This window comes from Chlorocebus sabaeus, chromosome 6 (genome assembly GCF_047675955.1).
Source record: "Chlorocebus sabaeus isolate Y175 chromosome 6, mChlSab1.0.hap1, whole genome shotgun sequence".
NCBI lineage: Eukaryota > Metazoa > Chordata > Mammalia > Primates > Cercopithecidae > Chlorocebus > Chlorocebus sabaeus.
The window spans coordinates 54987474-55004650 of NC_132909.1; the positions used below are offsets into that span (position 1 = coordinate 54987474).

Consider the following 17177-nt stretch of genomic DNA (forward strand, 5'->3'; position numbering starts at 1 on the left):
GAGGGGCCCCAAGCTTAAGAAGGCTGGAGGGTGGGGGCAGCAGGGGCCAGAGTTCTGTAGGACAAGGTCAGACTGACCCATCCCAGTGCCAGGATGCAGGACTTTCAGTGCTAAAAATAGGACAGTCACGGGCAAACCAGGACGGCTGGTGACCGTAGGTAGGAGTTTGAGCTATTTCTTCCTTTCCTCTCCTTTTCCCTTCCTTTCTTCCTCCTTCTCCCTCCTCCCCGTTTTTGTTTGTTTCTGTTTTTGTTGTGTAAAGAGACAGGGTCTCGCTCTGTTGCTTCCTGAGCTCAAGGGATTCTTCCACCTCAGCCTCCCAAGTAGCTGGGACCACCTCGCCCAGCTGATTTTGTTGTTGTTGTCATTGTTAAGAGACAGGGTCTCCCTATGTTGCCCAGGCTGGTATCAAACTCCTGGGCTCAAGGGATCCTCCTGCCTTGGCCTCCCAAAGTGTTAGGATTTTAAGTATGAGCCACCACACCCTGCCCCTTCCTCCTTTTTTAACAGCTTTACTGAGACATAATTCACATACCATACAACTTGCTGACCTAAAGTGCGTAAGTCAATGGCTTTTAGTATTTTTGGAGTTGTGTGTCCATTACCACAATCCACTTTAGAACATTTCCACGACCCCAAGGGGTTTGGGTTTGGTCTTGAGAAGATAAAACCCAAGGGAAGAGTTTTGAGCAGGGGAAGGCAGGGAACCCTCCAGGTCCTGAGGGGAAGGACAGAAGACAGGACCGCCTCCAGCTTCTCAGCTTGACCTCTTGAGGGGAGGGAGAGCTGATAGGGCCAATCACTCCACCCCAACCCCCACAAGATATGAAGTACTAATCCCCAATACCCCACAATAGGACCTTATTTGAAATGGGGTCATTACAGATATTAGCAGTGAGCATGAGGTCACATTGGAGTAGGATGGGCTCCTAATGCAATATCACTTATATGGCTGCCTGATTCTGCGTAGGTGGTTGGGGAGTGGGGGAATGGGTGTATGAAGACCAGGACACAGAGGGAGAATGCCATGTGACCACGGAGGCAGGGAGTGAAGAGCCGCAGTGACAAGCCAAGGACACCAAGGACGGCAGGCTGCTGCCAACAGCCAGGGAGGGACAAAGAGGGCTCCTGAGACCTGGTTTTCAGAGGGAGCACAGCTCTGCCAACACCTTCATTTCAGGCTCTGGCCTCTGGAACGTTGGCTCAATACATTTCTGTTAAAAAACATTGTAAAGGCTGAGCATGGTGGCTCATGCCTGTAATCCCAGCGTTTTGGGAGGCCCAGGCCGGAGGAACACATGAACACAGGAGTTTGAGACTAGCCTGGGCAATATAGTGAGACCTCATCTCTATATAAAAATACATAATGAAAGTCAACTTACGTTGCTTTAAGCCATCTGGTCTGTGACACTTTGTTCTGGCGGGCCTAGGAAAGGGATACTTGTGCTGAGGAGGGGGACACTTGGTTGGCATAGAGGGAGAGAGTGTGAACTTGGCCCTTTGTGGAACAGGGGAGACTCAGACAGAGGTGGTGATAGGACAGTCCATTCATTCTGAGATGAAACTTCCACTGGTTTCTGTAAAGGCATCTTGGGGAGCGCAGGGAAGGGGATGGGGACTTCCCAGTGGCATCCCCTTCTCGGGCACTGAGGGAAAGCCACAGTGGCTTGGGGAAGAAGGCAGGGACGTCCTCTCCCCACCTGCCTGTCCCCAGGAGGTCTCACCTCCTGTTTCCACCTGGGGCTGGGGTGATCGATAGGAGATAGCTCAACCTGGCATGTGGGTGGTGTGGGAACAGGAGACCCCAGACTTTCTTGTTTTGGGGTCTGGGGCAGGCAGCCAGGCTCCAGGGACAGTGAGTCAAGGGAAGGGTGGCTGGGAGACCCCTTGACTTGCTGCCAAGGAGACAGAGCTGGTGCTAGGGTGGCATCTGAGGCAGGTGCAGAGAGAGAGGGAGGGAGGGAGGGAAGGGGCCTTTGACTCCAATCTCTTCTTTCTCTACTGACTGCAGGTGGCAGCTGCCCTTCCAGGAGCCAGTGAGGGGACCTGGGTGGCTGGGTGGGGACACCTGCCAAGTCCTCGCCTAAGCCAGCTACCACCCTACACTGTTGGCTTCCCTTCTCCAACTGTGGGGACGCTGCTCAGGCTTTTCGTGACATCACACCCGGGAGTACTTGGGGTCCGGTCACTGCTGCTGGGCCCAGCGAGGTTCAAGCTCCGGTCGCCCTGCCCCCTACCCCCCATGCCAGATCCGGCATCGTTGTGGGCAAACAATTATCTGGATGATCTTTATGGGGCTTAAGCTTGGGTGGGAGCAGATGGGGCATGAGCTAGGGATTTGGGGATGGGGGAATCCACACCCCCACGTCCCAGACGTTTAAAAGGCCCTCTCTGGCACTGGGCCGGGGCAGAGGCCAGCAGGAAAGTGACCGGAGTCCAGGGACATGATGGATCAGGAGGAGAAGACGGAGGAGGGCTCAGGCCCCTGTGCCGAGGTGAGAAGGCCCTGCCCCCACCCCACCCCCAGTTCAAGGTCTCAGAGCCCATGATTGACAAGACTAATTAGTTTGTAGGGCACCTAATTAGCGAGTGAGTCTCCTAGGACCCCCTGACCCAGTTGTGGCTGTAGAAAGGGGCTGGTGGGCTTGGAGGTCTGAGTGCCAGGCCCCAGGGCAGAGGGCAGGGCTCTCTGTGTGGACCCCTATTGATGGGAGATACTGGGACCTGGGGGTAGCTCCTGGGCCATGTTTCCCTGACTCATGTCCCAGCTCCCAGGCCACACTCATCAGGCCCTAATCTAGGACGGCAGGACACTGGCATTGGAGCCTGTCCCTTGAGACGGTACCACGTGAAGTGGCACTGCCGGCCGGGGCCCCTGGGGCGGGGGCCGGGATTGGGAAGGAGACTCACGTCTCATTCAGAACAGCTCTGCAGAGCGGATCGGCGGGGACCATGGTGAGAGCTGAGGAAGAGGGGACAGCAGGCCCCGGGGTCGGGTGTGAGCAGGCTGGCTGGGAAGGTTGGGGAGGGGCCCCCAAGCTGAAGGGCCAACCGGACTGAGTGGGTCTGTCCGCAGGCGGGCTCCCCAGACCAGGAGGGCTTCTTCAATCTGCTGAGCCACGTGCAGGGTGACCGGATGGAGGGGCAGCGCTGTTCACTGCAGGCTGGGCCGGGCCAGACCACCAAGAGCCGTGAGCACGGGCACGGGGGTGCTGTCCATGGGGCATGAACAGGGTGGGAGTGTAGGGCGCGTGGTCACCTGGAGGGCCTGGGGGCACGGGGTGTGGGAGGCGGTGGTGCACCTGAAGCATCTGCATGGGGGTGAAGGGGTAGGGTTGGGGGCCCCCAGTCCGGCTGTGTCCTCCCAAGTCTGTGAATGTCCACACAGAGAGCGACCCCACCCCTGAGATGGACAGCCTCATGGACATGCTGGCCAGCACCCAGGGCCGCCGCATGGATGACCAACGTGTGACAGTCAGCAGCCTGCCCGGCTTCCAGCCCGTGGGGCCCAAGGTAGGTGATGTTCTGGCGATGCCAAGGGGAAACCCACCAGGCAGTGCTCCAATCCTGCCCTCCACCCCAGCCGGGAGGGAAAGGGCCTGCCCCACCTCTGTCCATCCGCTGCCCTGACTTCAGATGGGAGGACCAAGGCCCAGGCAGCGGCTAGAGGGGCCCAAGGTTATATAGGGGCCATGCTAGTGTCAGACCCATGGCTGGAACTTGTGGCTCCTGCCCCCAAGTCTAAAGGTTCTGGGGAGGCCAAAGGGAGAAAACAGGACCCCCTCCTAGGATACCTCAGGGAGGAGGGCACGTGAGCTCACACATAGGATATATATATATATATATATATACACACACACACATCTGCATACTCACATGTGTTGACTTCACACATACACAAAGCTTGGGTTCTGATCAGGACCCCAGTGAGGGTCCCAAGACCTGCCACCTTACGCTCAAATGCCACCCTAAATGGCAGATATTGAAGGTAAACATAGACCAGTGCTCAGGATGAGATGGGACACGGTGCCCACCCACACCCTCTCTCCAAAGTTCGCCACCTCTGGCTGGCACTGCCCTTGAGCCCTCCCCTGGCTGACCCCTCTTCATCCACAGGACGGAGCGCAGAAACGAGCTGGGACCCTCAGTCCCCAACCCCTGCTCACCCCTCAGGACCCGACCGCTCTCGGCTTCCGTCGGAACAGCAGCCCCCAGCCCCCGACACAAGCCCCCTGAGGGCCTGAGGCCTCCTGGGCCTTACTCGGCCCCCAAAAACTGATAAAGAATAAAAAGAATAAAACACTTCCATGAGTAACAAGGAACTGAGTATGCGTATATTTCATCAGGGGAGGGGCTAGGACTCCCACTTGGAGGCCTCAGGATTTCTGCTGGGCATCGCGAAGAAGCTTCTCCTCCCGCCGCTTCCGTAACCTCTCTTTGAATTCTTCTATCTCTTGAAGCTACGGGTGGAGAAGTGGGTGGGACAGGAAGGGGGGAGGGGTTAGGGTTAGCCGGGATCCCTCTACCACTCTCCCACCACCCTGCCCCAGACCACAGCTTCAGGTTTCAGTGTCTTCATTGGAAGCCCCCTGCCAATGACAAAGGGGTCCAAGGGGGATCCGCTTCACTCTTCCAGGAGAAGGCAATAAGGAAACCATCTCCTCCTCTGCTCTCGGTTCCTTACTCATGGCTGAGAGTAAAATGTTCCTTTTTGAGACGAAGTCTTGCTCTATTGCCCAGGCTGGAGTGCAGTGGCGCGATCTTGGGCTCACTGCAACCTCTGCCTCTGGGGTTCAGGTGATTCTCCTCCCTCAGTCTCCCGAGCAACTGGAATTATAGGCACCTGCCATCACACCCGGCTAATTTTTGTAATTTTGTAGACATGGGGTTTCGCCATGTTGGCCAGGCTGGTCTTGAACTCCTGACCTCAAGTGATCCACCACCTCGGCCTCCCATGCCCTGGGATTACAGCCATGAGCCACTGCACCTGGCCTAAAATTTTCACCTGAAACCCATCTCGGATACAAGTATCCAGCCTCCTCCATCCCTCTGGCAGGAAGAAGAGGAGATCACTTACCTTCTCAGGTGGCCACAGCTCCCTCTGTAAGAAAAAGTCACAACTGGGACACAAGCCAAGAGCCTCCAGAGCCCCACACCAGGGTAGGGTCAGCTCATGGGAGGCAGACATTGGTCCCCAGCAGATTGGTGCCCCGCACCCTCTCCCACCCCTGGAGTGAACCCTCGAACACTCCTCTTATGCCCACCTTGCGTTGTATGACGTAGCCCTCAAACCACTCGGCCTGATTGGAAACCCAGAACATAGCCACAGGGAAAGTGAGGTAGATTATCATCTGGAATGGCAGAGGGTGGGTGAGGTGACCGCCCCCCTCCCCCCAAGCAATGTGCAGAGGCTGCTCAGAGCCTGGGGGACCCATCCTACTGCAGAGTCCAGAAGCGCCTCGTTAGGGCCGACCCAAGAACCCCAGAACTCCCACCAAGGGTACAGAAACCTCGCATCCTAAAACCTAACTCCTATAATCCAGGAGGCTTCATTCCTGAAAGTCGCCCCTGAGGTGGAGTCTTCCTCTCAAAGACAGACAGACATACAGAGGCCCCAGCTACAATCAAAAGCATCTCCTCGAGACCTCATTACTCATCCCCACTTAAGATCCCGGGAGCACCCCCAAACCCAGGAGGCGTCACTCTTCAACTCCACTTCTCGAAGTCTGGGAGTCTCCCTATCATAGACACCCACCCACCACAAGCCCGAGAGCTCCCCCAGGATCTTAAGTCTTCCTTCTTTAGAACCCCCTTCTCAGCCAACCCCTCTCTGAGGTCTTTCCTCGGACCAGTTCTCTCACAGCCCCCAAACCCAGAAGCCCAAATCTGAGAACCCCCCCAACCCAGCGTCCCCTCTCCTGGATTTCCAACCAGAAAGGTCCCTCTCAAATCTTAAGAGCTTTCTCCTTGGAGCACCCTCTTTCTTTTAAGCCCCCCATTTCCAGCCTCATCTTCAGATTCAGGAAGATCCCCTGCCCAGCCTCCCAATCCACTCCTGTGTCCACTGACCCGAAATATCTCCAGCTTCACCCCCATCTCGTTTCTCCCGGTCAACAAAGCAACTTCCGCCCAAAGCCGACCCTCCAGCAAGACAGAAGCTCATTGGTGTTTTGCACGTTCCATTGCTGAAGCTGATTGGCCAATGTGTATCCTGATGACGTACATTCGGGCGCCTCTATGTTGCTTCCGGTCGCTGGCGTCTTCGAAACGAAGTCAATAACGTGAGCCTGTCCGTCAAAAAGGATTTAACCAATAGAAAACGGGTCTGGCCCGGAGGGGCGGGCCGTCAGTGCTAGACGTCATAAGCGCGCGACTCTCGCCTGCACCTGGGCATCCAGAAAAATGGTGGTGATGGCGCGACTCTCGCGGCCCGAGCGGCCGGACCTTGTCTTTGTGAGTCCACAGAGGAGCCAGGGGTGACCTGCGTTGGGGCATTGGGACCTGGACGCCGCAGGGGATCGGGGCCGGGTCGCCAAGGGGATTTAGGCCAAAATTGCCAGGCCAAGGGTTGGGGACCCTAACGGGCCAGAGACCGGATCGTGATGTCCACACCTAACTGGCCAGGAGTAAAAAATACGGTGTTGTGTCTTAGGGTCTGAGTAGAAAACTACTGTCGAAGGAAAGCGTCTAGCCTCCCGAGCCAGGGGCGGAAATGGGGGCTTGCAGGGAATGGGAGAGGAAGGAGATCGCATAATTGAACCTTGAGAAGTGAAGACAGGTGTCTGAAGTAAAGGCGTGATTACGAGGCCAGGGCTCCGGTTTCTGGAATGAAGGCTTGGTTTTCTAGATAGCGGTCTCTAGGCCTGGACTGCGGCATGACAGTTTCTGGGGGTGGTGGCCAGGCTAGAAGAACCCTGGTGTTGTGGAGCTTGTCAGGCAATGGCCAATGAAATGCTTATTGTCTGGAGTAGAGGCGTGACATCTTCACCAGATTCTTGGTGTGCAGAGTTAAAGGCTTGGCTTCTGGTGTATAACTGCTCTTATGAGATAAAGGCCTAGCTTTTAACTTCTGGGGCAGAGTTGAGCTAGATGCTGGCTAGTGGGATCCTGGGGGTGGGGCCAGTGGCTTGAAATCTGGACCTGAGAGCCCTGGTGGCTGGGGTGAAGATCTGGTCGTCTGGGCCTGGAGTGGAGATGGGTCAGTTGGTGACAGTGGGAGCCTGAGGGGCCAAAGGCCTGGTGTCTGGGAAGAGGCATGTTTTGAAGAAGTGGGGTCTGGTGTCCAGGACAGAGGCCTGGCATCTGGGCCAGGGCCTTGGTAGCTAAGGAGTCTGACCATTTAGGGCAGAAAGCGAGTGGTGATGTGGACTCATGCCTGGCCCAGAGCCCTAATAACTGAGAAGTCTGATGATTTGGGTTCAATTTTGGGTAGTTGAATTCTGAGGGGTAAAGGTCTGGGCCAGTGTCTTGGTGTCTGGGCATCTGGTTTGGTGCCTGGTTTGGTGTCTGGGCATCTGGTGACCTGACTTCCTTGGTGGGTGGTGGGATCTGGGTAAAAGTCCAGAGTTTGGACCTCAGCCCCAGTAGTGGGGTGGTGCTGCACACAGGCTCTGAGGGTAGGCCTCTTTTCTTCCCGTTCCGTGGCCCTGGCAGGAGGAAGAGGACCTCCCCTATGAGGAGGAAATCATGCGGAACCAGTTCTCTGTCAAATGCTGGCTTCGCTACATCGAGTTCAAACAGGGCGCCCCGAAGCCCAGGCTCAATCAGCTATATGAGCGGGCACTCAAGCTGCTACCTTGCAGGTGGGAATGGCTCCAGCTGCCCTGCCCACCAGCCCCTGCCCCACCTGGTCCAGTTATAACAAAACTGCCAAGTAGGTCCCAGGTGATTGCTTTGTATCCCATCACTGACCTATACATCCCTTGATGGTTCAGCACACCTCCTCTGATGTCCCAGTCTGTCCCTATCATTGCTGAGACATGTCACCCCTCCCACACCCACATTTGCCAACAGGGGCAGGGCAGATGGTTCTAGGGGGGTCCATAAAGCTGACCGATCAGCATCTGTCCCCTCCTGTTCCCCAGCTACAAACTCTGGTACCGATACCTGAAGGCACGTCGGGCACAGGTGAAGCATCGATGTGTGACCGACCCCGCCTACGAAGATGTCAACAACTGTCATGAGAGGGCCTTTGTGTTCATGCACAAGGTTTGGGGCTAGACAAGGGGATAAATCGGGAGGCCGGGCTCAGTCCGTGGTGGTGGGTGGGGTACGGACGGGGCTGGGCTCAGCATGTTAGGGATGGGGGCTTGGAATCCTGTTGCTTCTGTGCATGGGAAGTTGGGCTGGACTCAGTCCTGGAGCTGGGGGTTTCTGGGTCCTGCTGCATTTATGTGGAGGCCCCAGGTGCGACTCAGCCACAAGACACCAAGTGTCTGTGGCTAGGCCATGGAGTCCATGGCTTAGCCCCAGCCGCCTCTCCCCACACCCCCAGATGCCCCGTCTGTGGCTAGATTACTGCCAGTTCCTCATGGACCAGGGGCGCGTCACACACACCCGCCGCACCTTCGACCGTGCCCTCCGGGCACTGCCCATCACGCAGCATTCTCGAATTTGGCCCCTGTATCTGCGCTTCCTGCGCTCCCACCCACTGCCCGAGACAGCTGTGCGAGGCTATCGGCGCTTCCTCAAGGTGAGCCCAGCAGGTACGCTGGTTCCCCAGGTTAGTTTCCAGAAACTGCCTCACTGTGACACTAGCTCCGTGTAGGATGTCACCCAGCAGATCGGATGTGGGAAGAGGCACCAGGAGATGCATATGTCTTGTCCGTGATTCATGTCTTTATTTTCCAAATAGTTTGCTCACGCCAGTTTCACACTAGGCATAGAGATGGGTGCTGAGGACAGTGTGGCTAAGACACTCCCTACCTGCACGGAGCTTCTAGTCTAACTAGGAAGACGGATGTATGTGAGCTGATGGCATGAGTAAAACCACAGCCATGATGAGGGCCAGGAATAGGAGGTGGGGAGAAGCAGGCAGGGTGGAGAGTGGAAGCATCAGCTGGGCGGGAGTGGGGCATGGTTTGCTCAAACTTACAGTATCTGTTCTGTGACATTTGGATTCTAAGCTGGACCAGTCAGGACTGAGGCTGGACCCATGGGGCCCAGGCTGGACACTATAGTCAAGGCTGGACCCATGGGATCAAGGCTGACCCAAAGGGGCCAAGGCTAGACCAGCCAGGACTGAGGCTGGACCAGTGGAGCCAAGGCTGGATCCTTTGTGGGTTGGGGGTCAATTCTAACCCAAAAGGATCAAGGCTGGACCTCTGGGGCTGAGACTGGACCACTGCAGTCAAGGCTGTGCCGTTGCAGGTCAAGGCTAACCCAAAAGGTCCGCAGCTGGTCTAGTCAGGACTGAGGCTGGACCAGTGGAGCCCAGGCAGGACCCATAGAGGGTTGAGCCTAACCCAGCGGGGCCAAGGCTAGACCAGTAGGAACCGGGCTGGACCAGTGGGGCTGAGGCTGGTTTGACAGGGCTTGCTTTTGCCCAAGACAGTTGTAAATGGGTGGGGGGCACCCTAAAGCCACTGAATCGGGAGGTGGGCATAGCCCTGCCGCCCCACTGACTGCCTGAGGGGTGGGTTGGTCCCCAGCTGAGTCCCGAGAGTGCAGAGGAGTACATTGAGTACCTTAAGTCAAGTGACCGGCTGGATGAGGCCGCACAGCGCCTGGCCACCGTGGTGAACGACGAGCGTTTCGTGTCTAAGGCCGGCAAGTCCAACTACCAGGTGGGCCTGCCGGGAGCCGAGTGGGTGGGAGGGCCACCCCCCTCCGTGACGGAGTCTGAGACTCTCCCCCCGCTGCCCCATGCCCTGCAGCTGTGGCACGAGCTGTGCGACCTCATCTCCCAGAACCCGGACAAGGTACAGTCCCTCAATGTGGACGCCATCATCCGTGGGGGCCTCACCCGCTTCACCGACCAGCTGGGCAAGCTCTGGTGTTCGCTTGCCGACTACTACATCCGCAGCGGCCACTTCGAGAAGGTGCACACTGGCACACGGGGCTCTGGGTTCGGGGTGGGGTCTCCCTCCGACACTTGGGGATACATGTTGACACATACACAGGCAGAAAACATGTGCCATTTATGGCTGGGCACGGTGGCTCACGCCTGTCTTCCCAGCACTTGGGGAGGCCGAGGCAGTAGAATCACTTGAGGTCAGTGCTTCAAGACCAGCCTGGCCAACATGGCAAAACCCCATCTCTACTAAAAATACAAAAATTGGTCAGATATGGTGGCGGGCACCTATAATCCCAGCTACTCAGGAGGCTGAGGCAGGAGAATCGCTTGAACTTGGGAGGTGGAGGTTGCAGTGAGCCGAGATCACGCCACTGCACTCCAGCCTGGGTGGCAGAGCGAGATTCCATCTCAAAAAAAAAAAAAAAAAAAAAAGTGCCATTTGTGACAGACATGCATGTCCCTTCACACGATTGCCGTCCTGGTGACGGGAGGGAGACACTCCTGCCCGCAAGCCCACCAACCTTGGAGTCAGCCACACTTGCGTTCAGGCTTCACCCTCTGGCTGTGTGGCCTTGGCCCCACTAAGGCTGGGTGTCCTTATTTGTACAGTCAGGGTGACAGTTATTGCCTGTCACCAATCAGCATGGTGACGCAGGCACAGCACTGAGGAGATACGTGGTGTGAGGGCCACTCCCTCAGGGGTTAGCTGACTATGGTTCTTGGTAGGCGGTGGAGTGGCAAGCTCAGGGGACGGTCTGGGGGCAGGTGGGCGCGGAGGGGGCTGGAGCTGAGAGCAGGGAGGCACAGGAAGCCGGGGAAGATAGGTTGGGAGCCTCGAAAGCCAAATGGGCTGGCCGTGCTGCTGACTAGGGGAGCTGCCAGTGGGGTGTGGATGGTATGTGCTTCCCAGCGCCACTTCCAGGGGCACGTGTAGGCCAAGGCTGTTGGAGGCAGAAGGTCGAGACCCGTCAGGGCTGGGTGGAGAGTGGGCCTGAGCTGGGGTGGGTGAGCCAGGCCGGGGACAGGCAGGCTGGGGAAGAGGGTCAGGCAAGCCAGAGGGGCACTTTGGAGCAAAGTCTGAGCCCTCGGAGAATGAGCTGAGGCAAGGGTCCCTGCAGGGTGGACCCATAGGCGCTGGGGGGCCACCTATTGGGTGCCAAGTGCTTCACACACGTGTCTCAGTTGAGCCTGAGGTCACTGTGCACAAAGAGCAGTCGCCCGGTTTACTAAGGGGGTCCTGAAGCTCCCAAGATCACCCTGGCAGTGCAGGGCAGGGTGGGGGGCGAGAAGCCTCTACTGACACTCTGTCCTGGGATCACGGCCCGGAGGTGCTGGATGGGCCCCCGGGAGGCCCCAGGGGTTCCAGATTGGGGCTGGTGCTAAGAGTGCTGTTGCCTGTCCCCTGCGTCGCTTTCCTCTCACCTCCCCTTCCCTGGGTCCCCACAGGCTCGGGATGTGTATGAGGAGGCCATCCGGACGGTGATGACCGTGCGGGACTTCACACAGGTGTTTGACAGCTATGCCCAGTTTGAGGAGAGCATGATCGCCGCAAAGATGGAGACCGCCTCAGAGCTGGGGCGCGAGGAGGAGGGTGAGCCTCTGGGGGCCCTGGCTGGTGGAGAGAGAGCTGAGTGGACATCAGCGGGTAGGGGCGGGGCACAACTTAGGTGGGGCAGCCCCAGGAGGCTCAGCTGGGGGCCAGCAGGGAAGGAGGCTGGGTGAATGCAGGGGTTGTGGGGGTCTCGGAGGAGCCAGGAATGGTGACATATCTCAGGCCTGGACCAGAGCCTGGCAGGGCAGGAGGGCTAGGGGAACAGTGGGGGTAGCAGGGGTATCCTCAGTACCTGGGGCTGGGGGTGGGACTCAGGTGCACACCCGAGCTGAGTGTCTAGGGCCCAGAGCACTTGGCTGGGGGCTGGAGCAGAGTGAGGGCAGGGAGCTGAGGCGGCGGCGTTCGGGGCCCTGCATCCTGGGTCTCGGCCCCTCACGAACTCCCCCTGCGGCTCCCAGATGATGTGGACCTGGAGCTGCGCCTGGCCCGCTTCGAGCAGCTCATCAGCCGACGTCCCCTGCTGCTCAACAGCGTCTTGCTGCGCCAAAATCCACACCACGTGCACGAGTGGCACAAGCGTGTCGCCCTGCACCAGGGCCGCCCCCGGGAGGTGCGTGAAGCCTGCCCCGGTCCTGCCCCTGAGGGCCCATTTCCTGCAGAACTGGGGAGCCACCCACCTTCACCCGTAATGTCACCTCCTGGGGCCTGATTTTGCTTAGTAGGACCCATTCCACCCGTGTTCTTGGGGTTCTCGTCCTGCTGTAGCCCCGCCCCTCAGAGCCACAGCTCCCTCCTGGCCCCACCCCTTGGAGGGCCACAACTCCCTCTGGGCCCCGCCCCTTGGAGCACCACAGCTCTCTCCCGGCCCCGCCCATTAGGGCCACAGCTCTCCTGACCCCGCCCCTTGGGGGGCCACAGCTCTCTCTTGGTCCCGACCCTTGGCAGGGGCCACATTTCCCTCCTGGCCTCTCCTGACAGGGGCCACAGCACCCTCCAGGCCCCGCCCCTCAGAGCCACAGCTCTGCCGCGACACTCATCTGCAGGGTCCTGAGTCCCATATGACCTCCTCTCTCCTGTCTCCAGATCATCAACACCTACACAGAGGCTGTGCAGACGGTGGACCCCTTCAAGGCCACAGGCAAGCCCCACACTCTGTGGGTGGCGTTTGCCAAGTTTTATGAGGACAACGGGCAGCTGGACGATGTGAGCACCCTGCTGCGTGTGCTTGTGTGTTCATGTATGTGCGCATGCACGTGTGCGCTCGCATGTGTGTGCATGTGTGTGCCTGTGTGTTCATGTATGTGCGCATGCACGTGTGTGCTCGCATGTGTGTGCATGTATGTGCCTGTGTGTTCATGTATGTGCGCATGCACGTGTGCGCTCGCATGTGTGTGCATGTATGTGTGCCTGTGTGTTCATGTATGTGCGCATGGACGTGTGCGCTCGTATATGTGTGCATGTATGTGTGCCTGTGTGTTCATGTATGTGCGCATGCACGTGTGCGCTCGCATGTGTGTGCATGTGTGCCTGTGTGTTCATGTATGTGCGCATGGACGTGTGCGCTCGTATATGTGTGCATGTATGTGTGCCTGTGTGTTCATGTATGTGCGCATGCATGTGTGTGCTCGTATGTGTGCACGTGTGTGCCTGTGTGTTCATGTATGTGCGCATGCATGTGTGTGCTCGTATGTGTGCACGTGTGTGCCTGTGTTCATGTATGCATGCATGTGTGCGCTCGTATGTGTGCATGTGTGCCTGTGTGTTCATGTATGCATGCATGTGTGCACTCGTATGTGTGCATGTGTGCCTGTGTGTTCATGTATGCATGCATGTGTGCACTCGTATGTGTGCATGTGTGTGCCTTGCGTTCATGTGTGTGCGCATGCATGTGTGCGCTCGTGTATGTGTGCATGTGTGTGCCTGTGTTCATGTATGTGCTCGTATATGTGTGCATGTATGTGTGTGCCTTGTGTTCATGTATGTGCGCATGCACGTGTGTGCTCGTATATGTGTGCATGTATGTGTGTGTGCCGGTGCGCACGTGTGTGTGCATGGATGTGTGCGTGTGTGCACGTGTGTGCATGTTTGGGTGCATGCATGTGTGTGCACACGTGTGTGCCGGTGTGTATGCACGTATGTTTGTGCCTGTACGTTTGTGAGCACGGTCGCCTTTCTGACCCTTGACGGTAGGGGCTGTCCAGGCGGGCAGGGTCTCAGCCTGGCCTCTGCCTGCCCTTGCAGGCCCGTGTCATCCTGGAGAAGGCCACCAAGGTGAACTTCAAGCAGGTGGATGACCTGGCAAGCGTGTGGTGTCAGTGCGGGGAGTTGGAGCTCCGACACGAGAACTACGATGAGGCCTTGCGGCTGCTGCGAGTGAGAACAGGCCCAGGTTGTGGGGTGGGGGCTGCAGGTTGTATGGCCGGGGCCCGGGACAGCCCCTGAGCGCCTCCCCGGTCGCTGTCTGCCCCTGCAGAAGGCCACGGCGCTGCCTGCCCGCCGGGCTGAGTACTTTGATGGCTCAGAGCCCGTGCAGAACCGCGTGTACAAGTCGCTGAAGGTCTGGTCCATGCTCGCCGACCTGGAGGAGAGCCTCGGCACCTTCCAGGTGAGCTGCCTGTGGCTGGGGAGGGATGGGGCCCCAGATTCAGCTCCAGAACCATCTCTGACCTGTCCCCATCCCCGCCCCCATAGTCCACCAAAGCCGTGTATGACCGCATCCTGGACCTGCGCATCGCGACACCCCAGATCGTCATCAACTATGCCATGTTCCTGGAGGAGCACAAGTACTTTGAGGAGAGCTTCAAGGTGAGGGGCTGGGGCAGACCCGGAGGTCCCTGATGGTGGTGTCCCCTCCCCTAGGGAGCCTCGGCACCTTTCAAGTCCGCTGGGGCTTGTGCGACACAGTATACAGACTGGGTGATTTAAACAACAGAGATTCAGCTTCTCCCTGTCCTGGAGGCTGGAAGTCCAGGATGGAGGCGTGGGCAGGGCTGGTTCCTCCCGAGGCCTCTCTCCTTAGCTTATAGGCAGCCACCTTCTCCCTGTGTCTTTGTGTGGCCTTCTCTTTGTGTGTGTCACTTTCGAAATTTCCTCTTCTTAAAAGGACATCAGTCATAATGGATTAGGCGGCCCCTAACGACCTCAGTTTAACTTAATGATCTCATCTTCAAACGAATCTACCTTCTGAGGTACTGGGGGTTAAGATTTCAGCATATGAATGTTGTGGCGGGGCACAGTTCATTCCATAGCAGGCACGGAGTTCTGCTTCTGTGTGCACCTGTGACTTGTGGGGAGGGTGTTGGTGCCAGTGTGTGCGGGCTGTCACTGCCCCGCTGCTCAGGAGATGGCTTGTGGGGTCCATGGGGTGTGTTGCGTGTCTCCATGGCAAGGCCCTGTCCCGCGGCCGGAGCAGTCATGTTTGTGTGTGTTTCTGTGGATCGTGTGGGCATTATACAGATACACAAATGGAGAGGTCGTACATGCACATGCGTGCTGCTGCCTGCCCCTCTGCCTGGGGGTGTGGCCTTCTCCCTGGGGATGGGCAGCCAGTATCAGCAGAGCTGGGGAGCCACCCACCTTCACCCATCCCCCATCACGTCACCTCCTATGGGATCAGACTGTTTAGCAGGTCCCATTGCACCCCTGTTCTTGGGGTTCTCGCAGAGGGAGACAGTGCAGAGGACAGACCCCAATAACTGCCATTAGGGACACGGAAGGGCCCCGAGGGAGACCCCAGCGGGCTCCCTACAGACGTCACCCAAGGACATCCCGGGTGCCTGGTGGTCTCTACTTACAGACTCTTACGTATGACCGTCCCTCTGGTAACAGGCGTACGAGCGCGGCATCTCGCTGTTCAAGTGGCCCAACGTGTCCGACATCTGGAGCACCTACCTGACCAAATTCATTGCCCGCTATGGGGGCCGCAAGCTGGAGCGGGCACGGGACCTGTTTGAACAGGCTCTGGATGGCTGTCCCCCAAAATATGCCAAGAGTGAGGCGGGCAGATGGCAGTGGGGGAGGCAGGCGGGCTGGGTTTCTGACTGGCCCTGGCTGACCGTGCTTCCCTCTTCCCTCTGCCCCACCCAGCCTTGTACCTGCTGTACGCACAGCTGGAGGAGGAGTGGGGCCTGGCTCGGCATGCCATGGCCGTGTACGAGCGTGCCACCAGGGCCGTGGAGCCCGCCCAGCAGTATGACATGTTCAACATCTACATCAAGCGGGCAGCCGAGATCTATGGGGTCACGCACACCCGTGGCATCTACCAGAAGGCCATTGAGGTACCCACTGCGGGAGTCCAGGCCGGGGCCGGAGGTCCCTGAGCAGATGGAAGGGGTCCAGGCAGGTGGGAGGGGCTGGGGAGGAGCCTTCTGGAAGCACAGGGATGGCCATGGTGTGTTGGGAGCCCCGACCTACCCTGGCCTCATTCCCGGCCTCCCCAACTCTGGTGTCCAGGTGCTGTCGGACGAGCACGCGCGTGAGATGTGCCTGCGGTTTGCAGATATGGAGTGCAAGCTCGGGGAGATCGACCGCGCCCGGGCCATCTACAGCTTCTGCTCCCAGATCTGTGACCCCCGGGTAGGGCTGGGAGCTGGGGAGGGACGGGCATCAGGGTTGGGGGTGCGGCAGAGTCAGCCACCTCACGGGCACACACCCCCACCCCTGCCCTGCCCTGCCCTGTCCCCCACACAGACGACCGGCGCATTCTGGCAGACGTGGAAGGACTTCGAGGTCCGGCACGGCAACGAGGACACCATCAAGGAGATGCTGCGTATCCGGCGCAGCGTGCAGGCCACGTACAACACACAGGTCAACTTCATGGCCTCACAGATGCTCAAGGTCTCCGGCAGTGCCACGGGCACCGGTGAGCCACCCCGGCTGGCTGGGTCCCTGATCCAGGGCATCTCAGCCCGGCCTGACCTGGGCTTTCTGGGTCTGGAGCCTCAGGTCCTGACGGGAACCTCCTTGAGGGCTGAGCCATTGCCTGGGGGACTGGGACAGTGTGGCATCTGATGTGTGGGAGGGGCCCCCGTGGTGCTGACCCCCTGCTCCCGCCCCCTAGTGTCTGACCTGGCCCCCGGGCAGAGCGGCATGGACGACATGAAGCTGCTGGAACAGCGGGCAGAGCAGCTGGCGGCTGAGGCGGAGCGAGACCAGCCCTCGCGTGCCCAGAGCAAGATCCTGTTCGTGAGGTGAGGGTGGATCCTTGGATGGGACAGGACTGGGACAGGTCCCGAGGGGGCCCAGGGTGGGGAACTGAGGCAGCTTGGCCTGTCCCCAGGAGTGACGCCTCCCGGGAGGAGCTGGCGGAGCTGGCACAGCAGGTCAACCCTGAGGAGATCCAGCTGGGCGAGGACGAGGACGAGGACGAGATGGACCTGGAGCCCAACGGTGAGGGCCTGGCGGGGATGGGGACGGGGGCAGGGCCAGGGCAGGCCTCCGGGGACAGGCCACCGCCAGGAGGGTGACTGGCTCCCGCCTTCCCCACAGAGGTTCGGCTGGAGCAGCAGAGTGTGCCAGCCGCCGTGTTCGGCAGCCTGAAGGAAGACTGACCCGTCCCCCCCTCCCCTCCCCAATACAGCCACGTTTGTACATCAAGGTTTGAGCCTCCTT

At 58.7% G+C, this 17177-nt stretch overlaps 3 protein-coding genes across 3 annotated transcripts; 2 read left to right on the forward strand and 1 right to left on the reverse strand.

Annotated features, from left to right (window-relative positions):
* The first annotated feature begins 2184 nt into the window (after positions 1-2184).
* On the forward strand, positions 2185-4236 carry PCP2 (Purkinje cell protein 2). Its single transcript, XM_007995064.3, has 4 exons — positions 2185-2495; positions 3077-3191; positions 3389-3513; positions 4117-4236. The coding sequence occupies exons 1-4, from the start codon at positions 2445-2447 to the stop codon at positions 4234-4236; spliced, it is 411 nt and encodes a 136-aa protein (XP_007993255.1). The 5' UTR covers positions 2185-2444.
* A 76-nt stretch (positions 4237-4312) lies between these two features.
* On the reverse strand, positions 4313-6155 carry PET100 (PET100 cytochrome c oxidase chaperone). Its single transcript, XM_007995065.3, has 4 exons — positions 6070-6155; positions 5265-5351; positions 5078-5101; positions 4313-4460 (listed from the first exon to the last, which is right to left on the reverse strand). Exons 1-4 carry the CDS (start codon positions 6094-6096, stop codon positions 4377-4379), a joined length of 222 nt encoding a protein of 73 aa, XP_007993256.1. The 5' UTR covers positions 6097-6155; the 3' UTR covers positions 4313-4376.
* Positions 6156-6350: 195 nt separating this feature from the next.
* Positions 6351-17162, forward strand: XAB2 (XPA binding protein 2). Its single transcript, XM_007995060.3, has 19 exons — positions 6351-6453; positions 7654-7802; positions 8085-8208; positions 8495-8692; positions 9651-9785; positions 9876-10040; positions 11462-11606; positions 12026-12177; positions 12651-12770; positions 13809-13940; positions 14041-14172; positions 14259-14372; positions 15396-15558; positions 15654-15844; positions 16020-16142; positions 16257-16428; positions 16627-16756; positions 16846-16955; positions 17055-17162. Exons 1-19 carry the CDS (start codon positions 6403-6405, stop codon positions 17114-17116), a joined length of 2568 nt encoding a protein of 855 aa, XP_007993251.1. The 5' UTR covers positions 6351-6402; the 3' UTR covers positions 17117-17162.
* The last annotated feature ends 15 nt before the right edge of the window (positions 17163-17177 follow it).

Bases quoted from the DNA above. Each gene is read 5' to 3' on its own strand.
- PCP2 (XM_007995064.3), top strand. From the start codon at position 2,445: ATGATGGATCAGGAGGAGAAGACGGAGGAGGGCTCAGGCCCCTGTGCC. The intron at 2,496-3,076 runs GTGAGAAGGCCC...GTCTGTCCGCAG, and splicing joins GCTCAGGCCCCTGTGCCGAG to GCGGGCTCCCCAGACCAGGA. The intron at 3,192-3,388 runs GTGAGCACGGGC...ATGTCCACACAG, and splicing joins GGGCCAGACCACCAAGAGCC to AGAGCGACCCCACCCCTGAG.
- PET100 (XM_007995065.3), bottom strand. From the start codon at position 6,096: ATGGGGGTGAAGCTGGAGATATTTCGG. The intron at 5,352-6,069 runs GTCAGTGGACAC...CTGCCATTCCAG, and splicing joins TGAAGCTGGAGATATTTCGG to ATGATAATCTACCTCACTTT. The intron at 5,102-5,264 runs GTGGGCATAAGA...TTTTTCTTACAG, and splicing joins GCTACGTCATACAACGCAAG to AGGGAGCTGTGGCCACCTGA.
- XAB2 (XM_007995060.3), top strand. From the start codon at position 6,403: ATGGTGGTGATGGCGCGACTCTCGCGGCCCGAGCGGCCGGACCTTGTC. The intron at 7,803-8,084 runs GTGGGAATGGCT...CCTGTTCCCCAG, and splicing joins CTCAAGCTGCTACCTTGCAG to CTACAAACTCTGGTACCGAT. The intron at 16,143-16,256 runs GTAGGGCTGGGA...TCCCCCACACAG, and splicing joins CCCAGATCTGTGACCCCCGG to ACGACCGGCGCATTCTGGCA.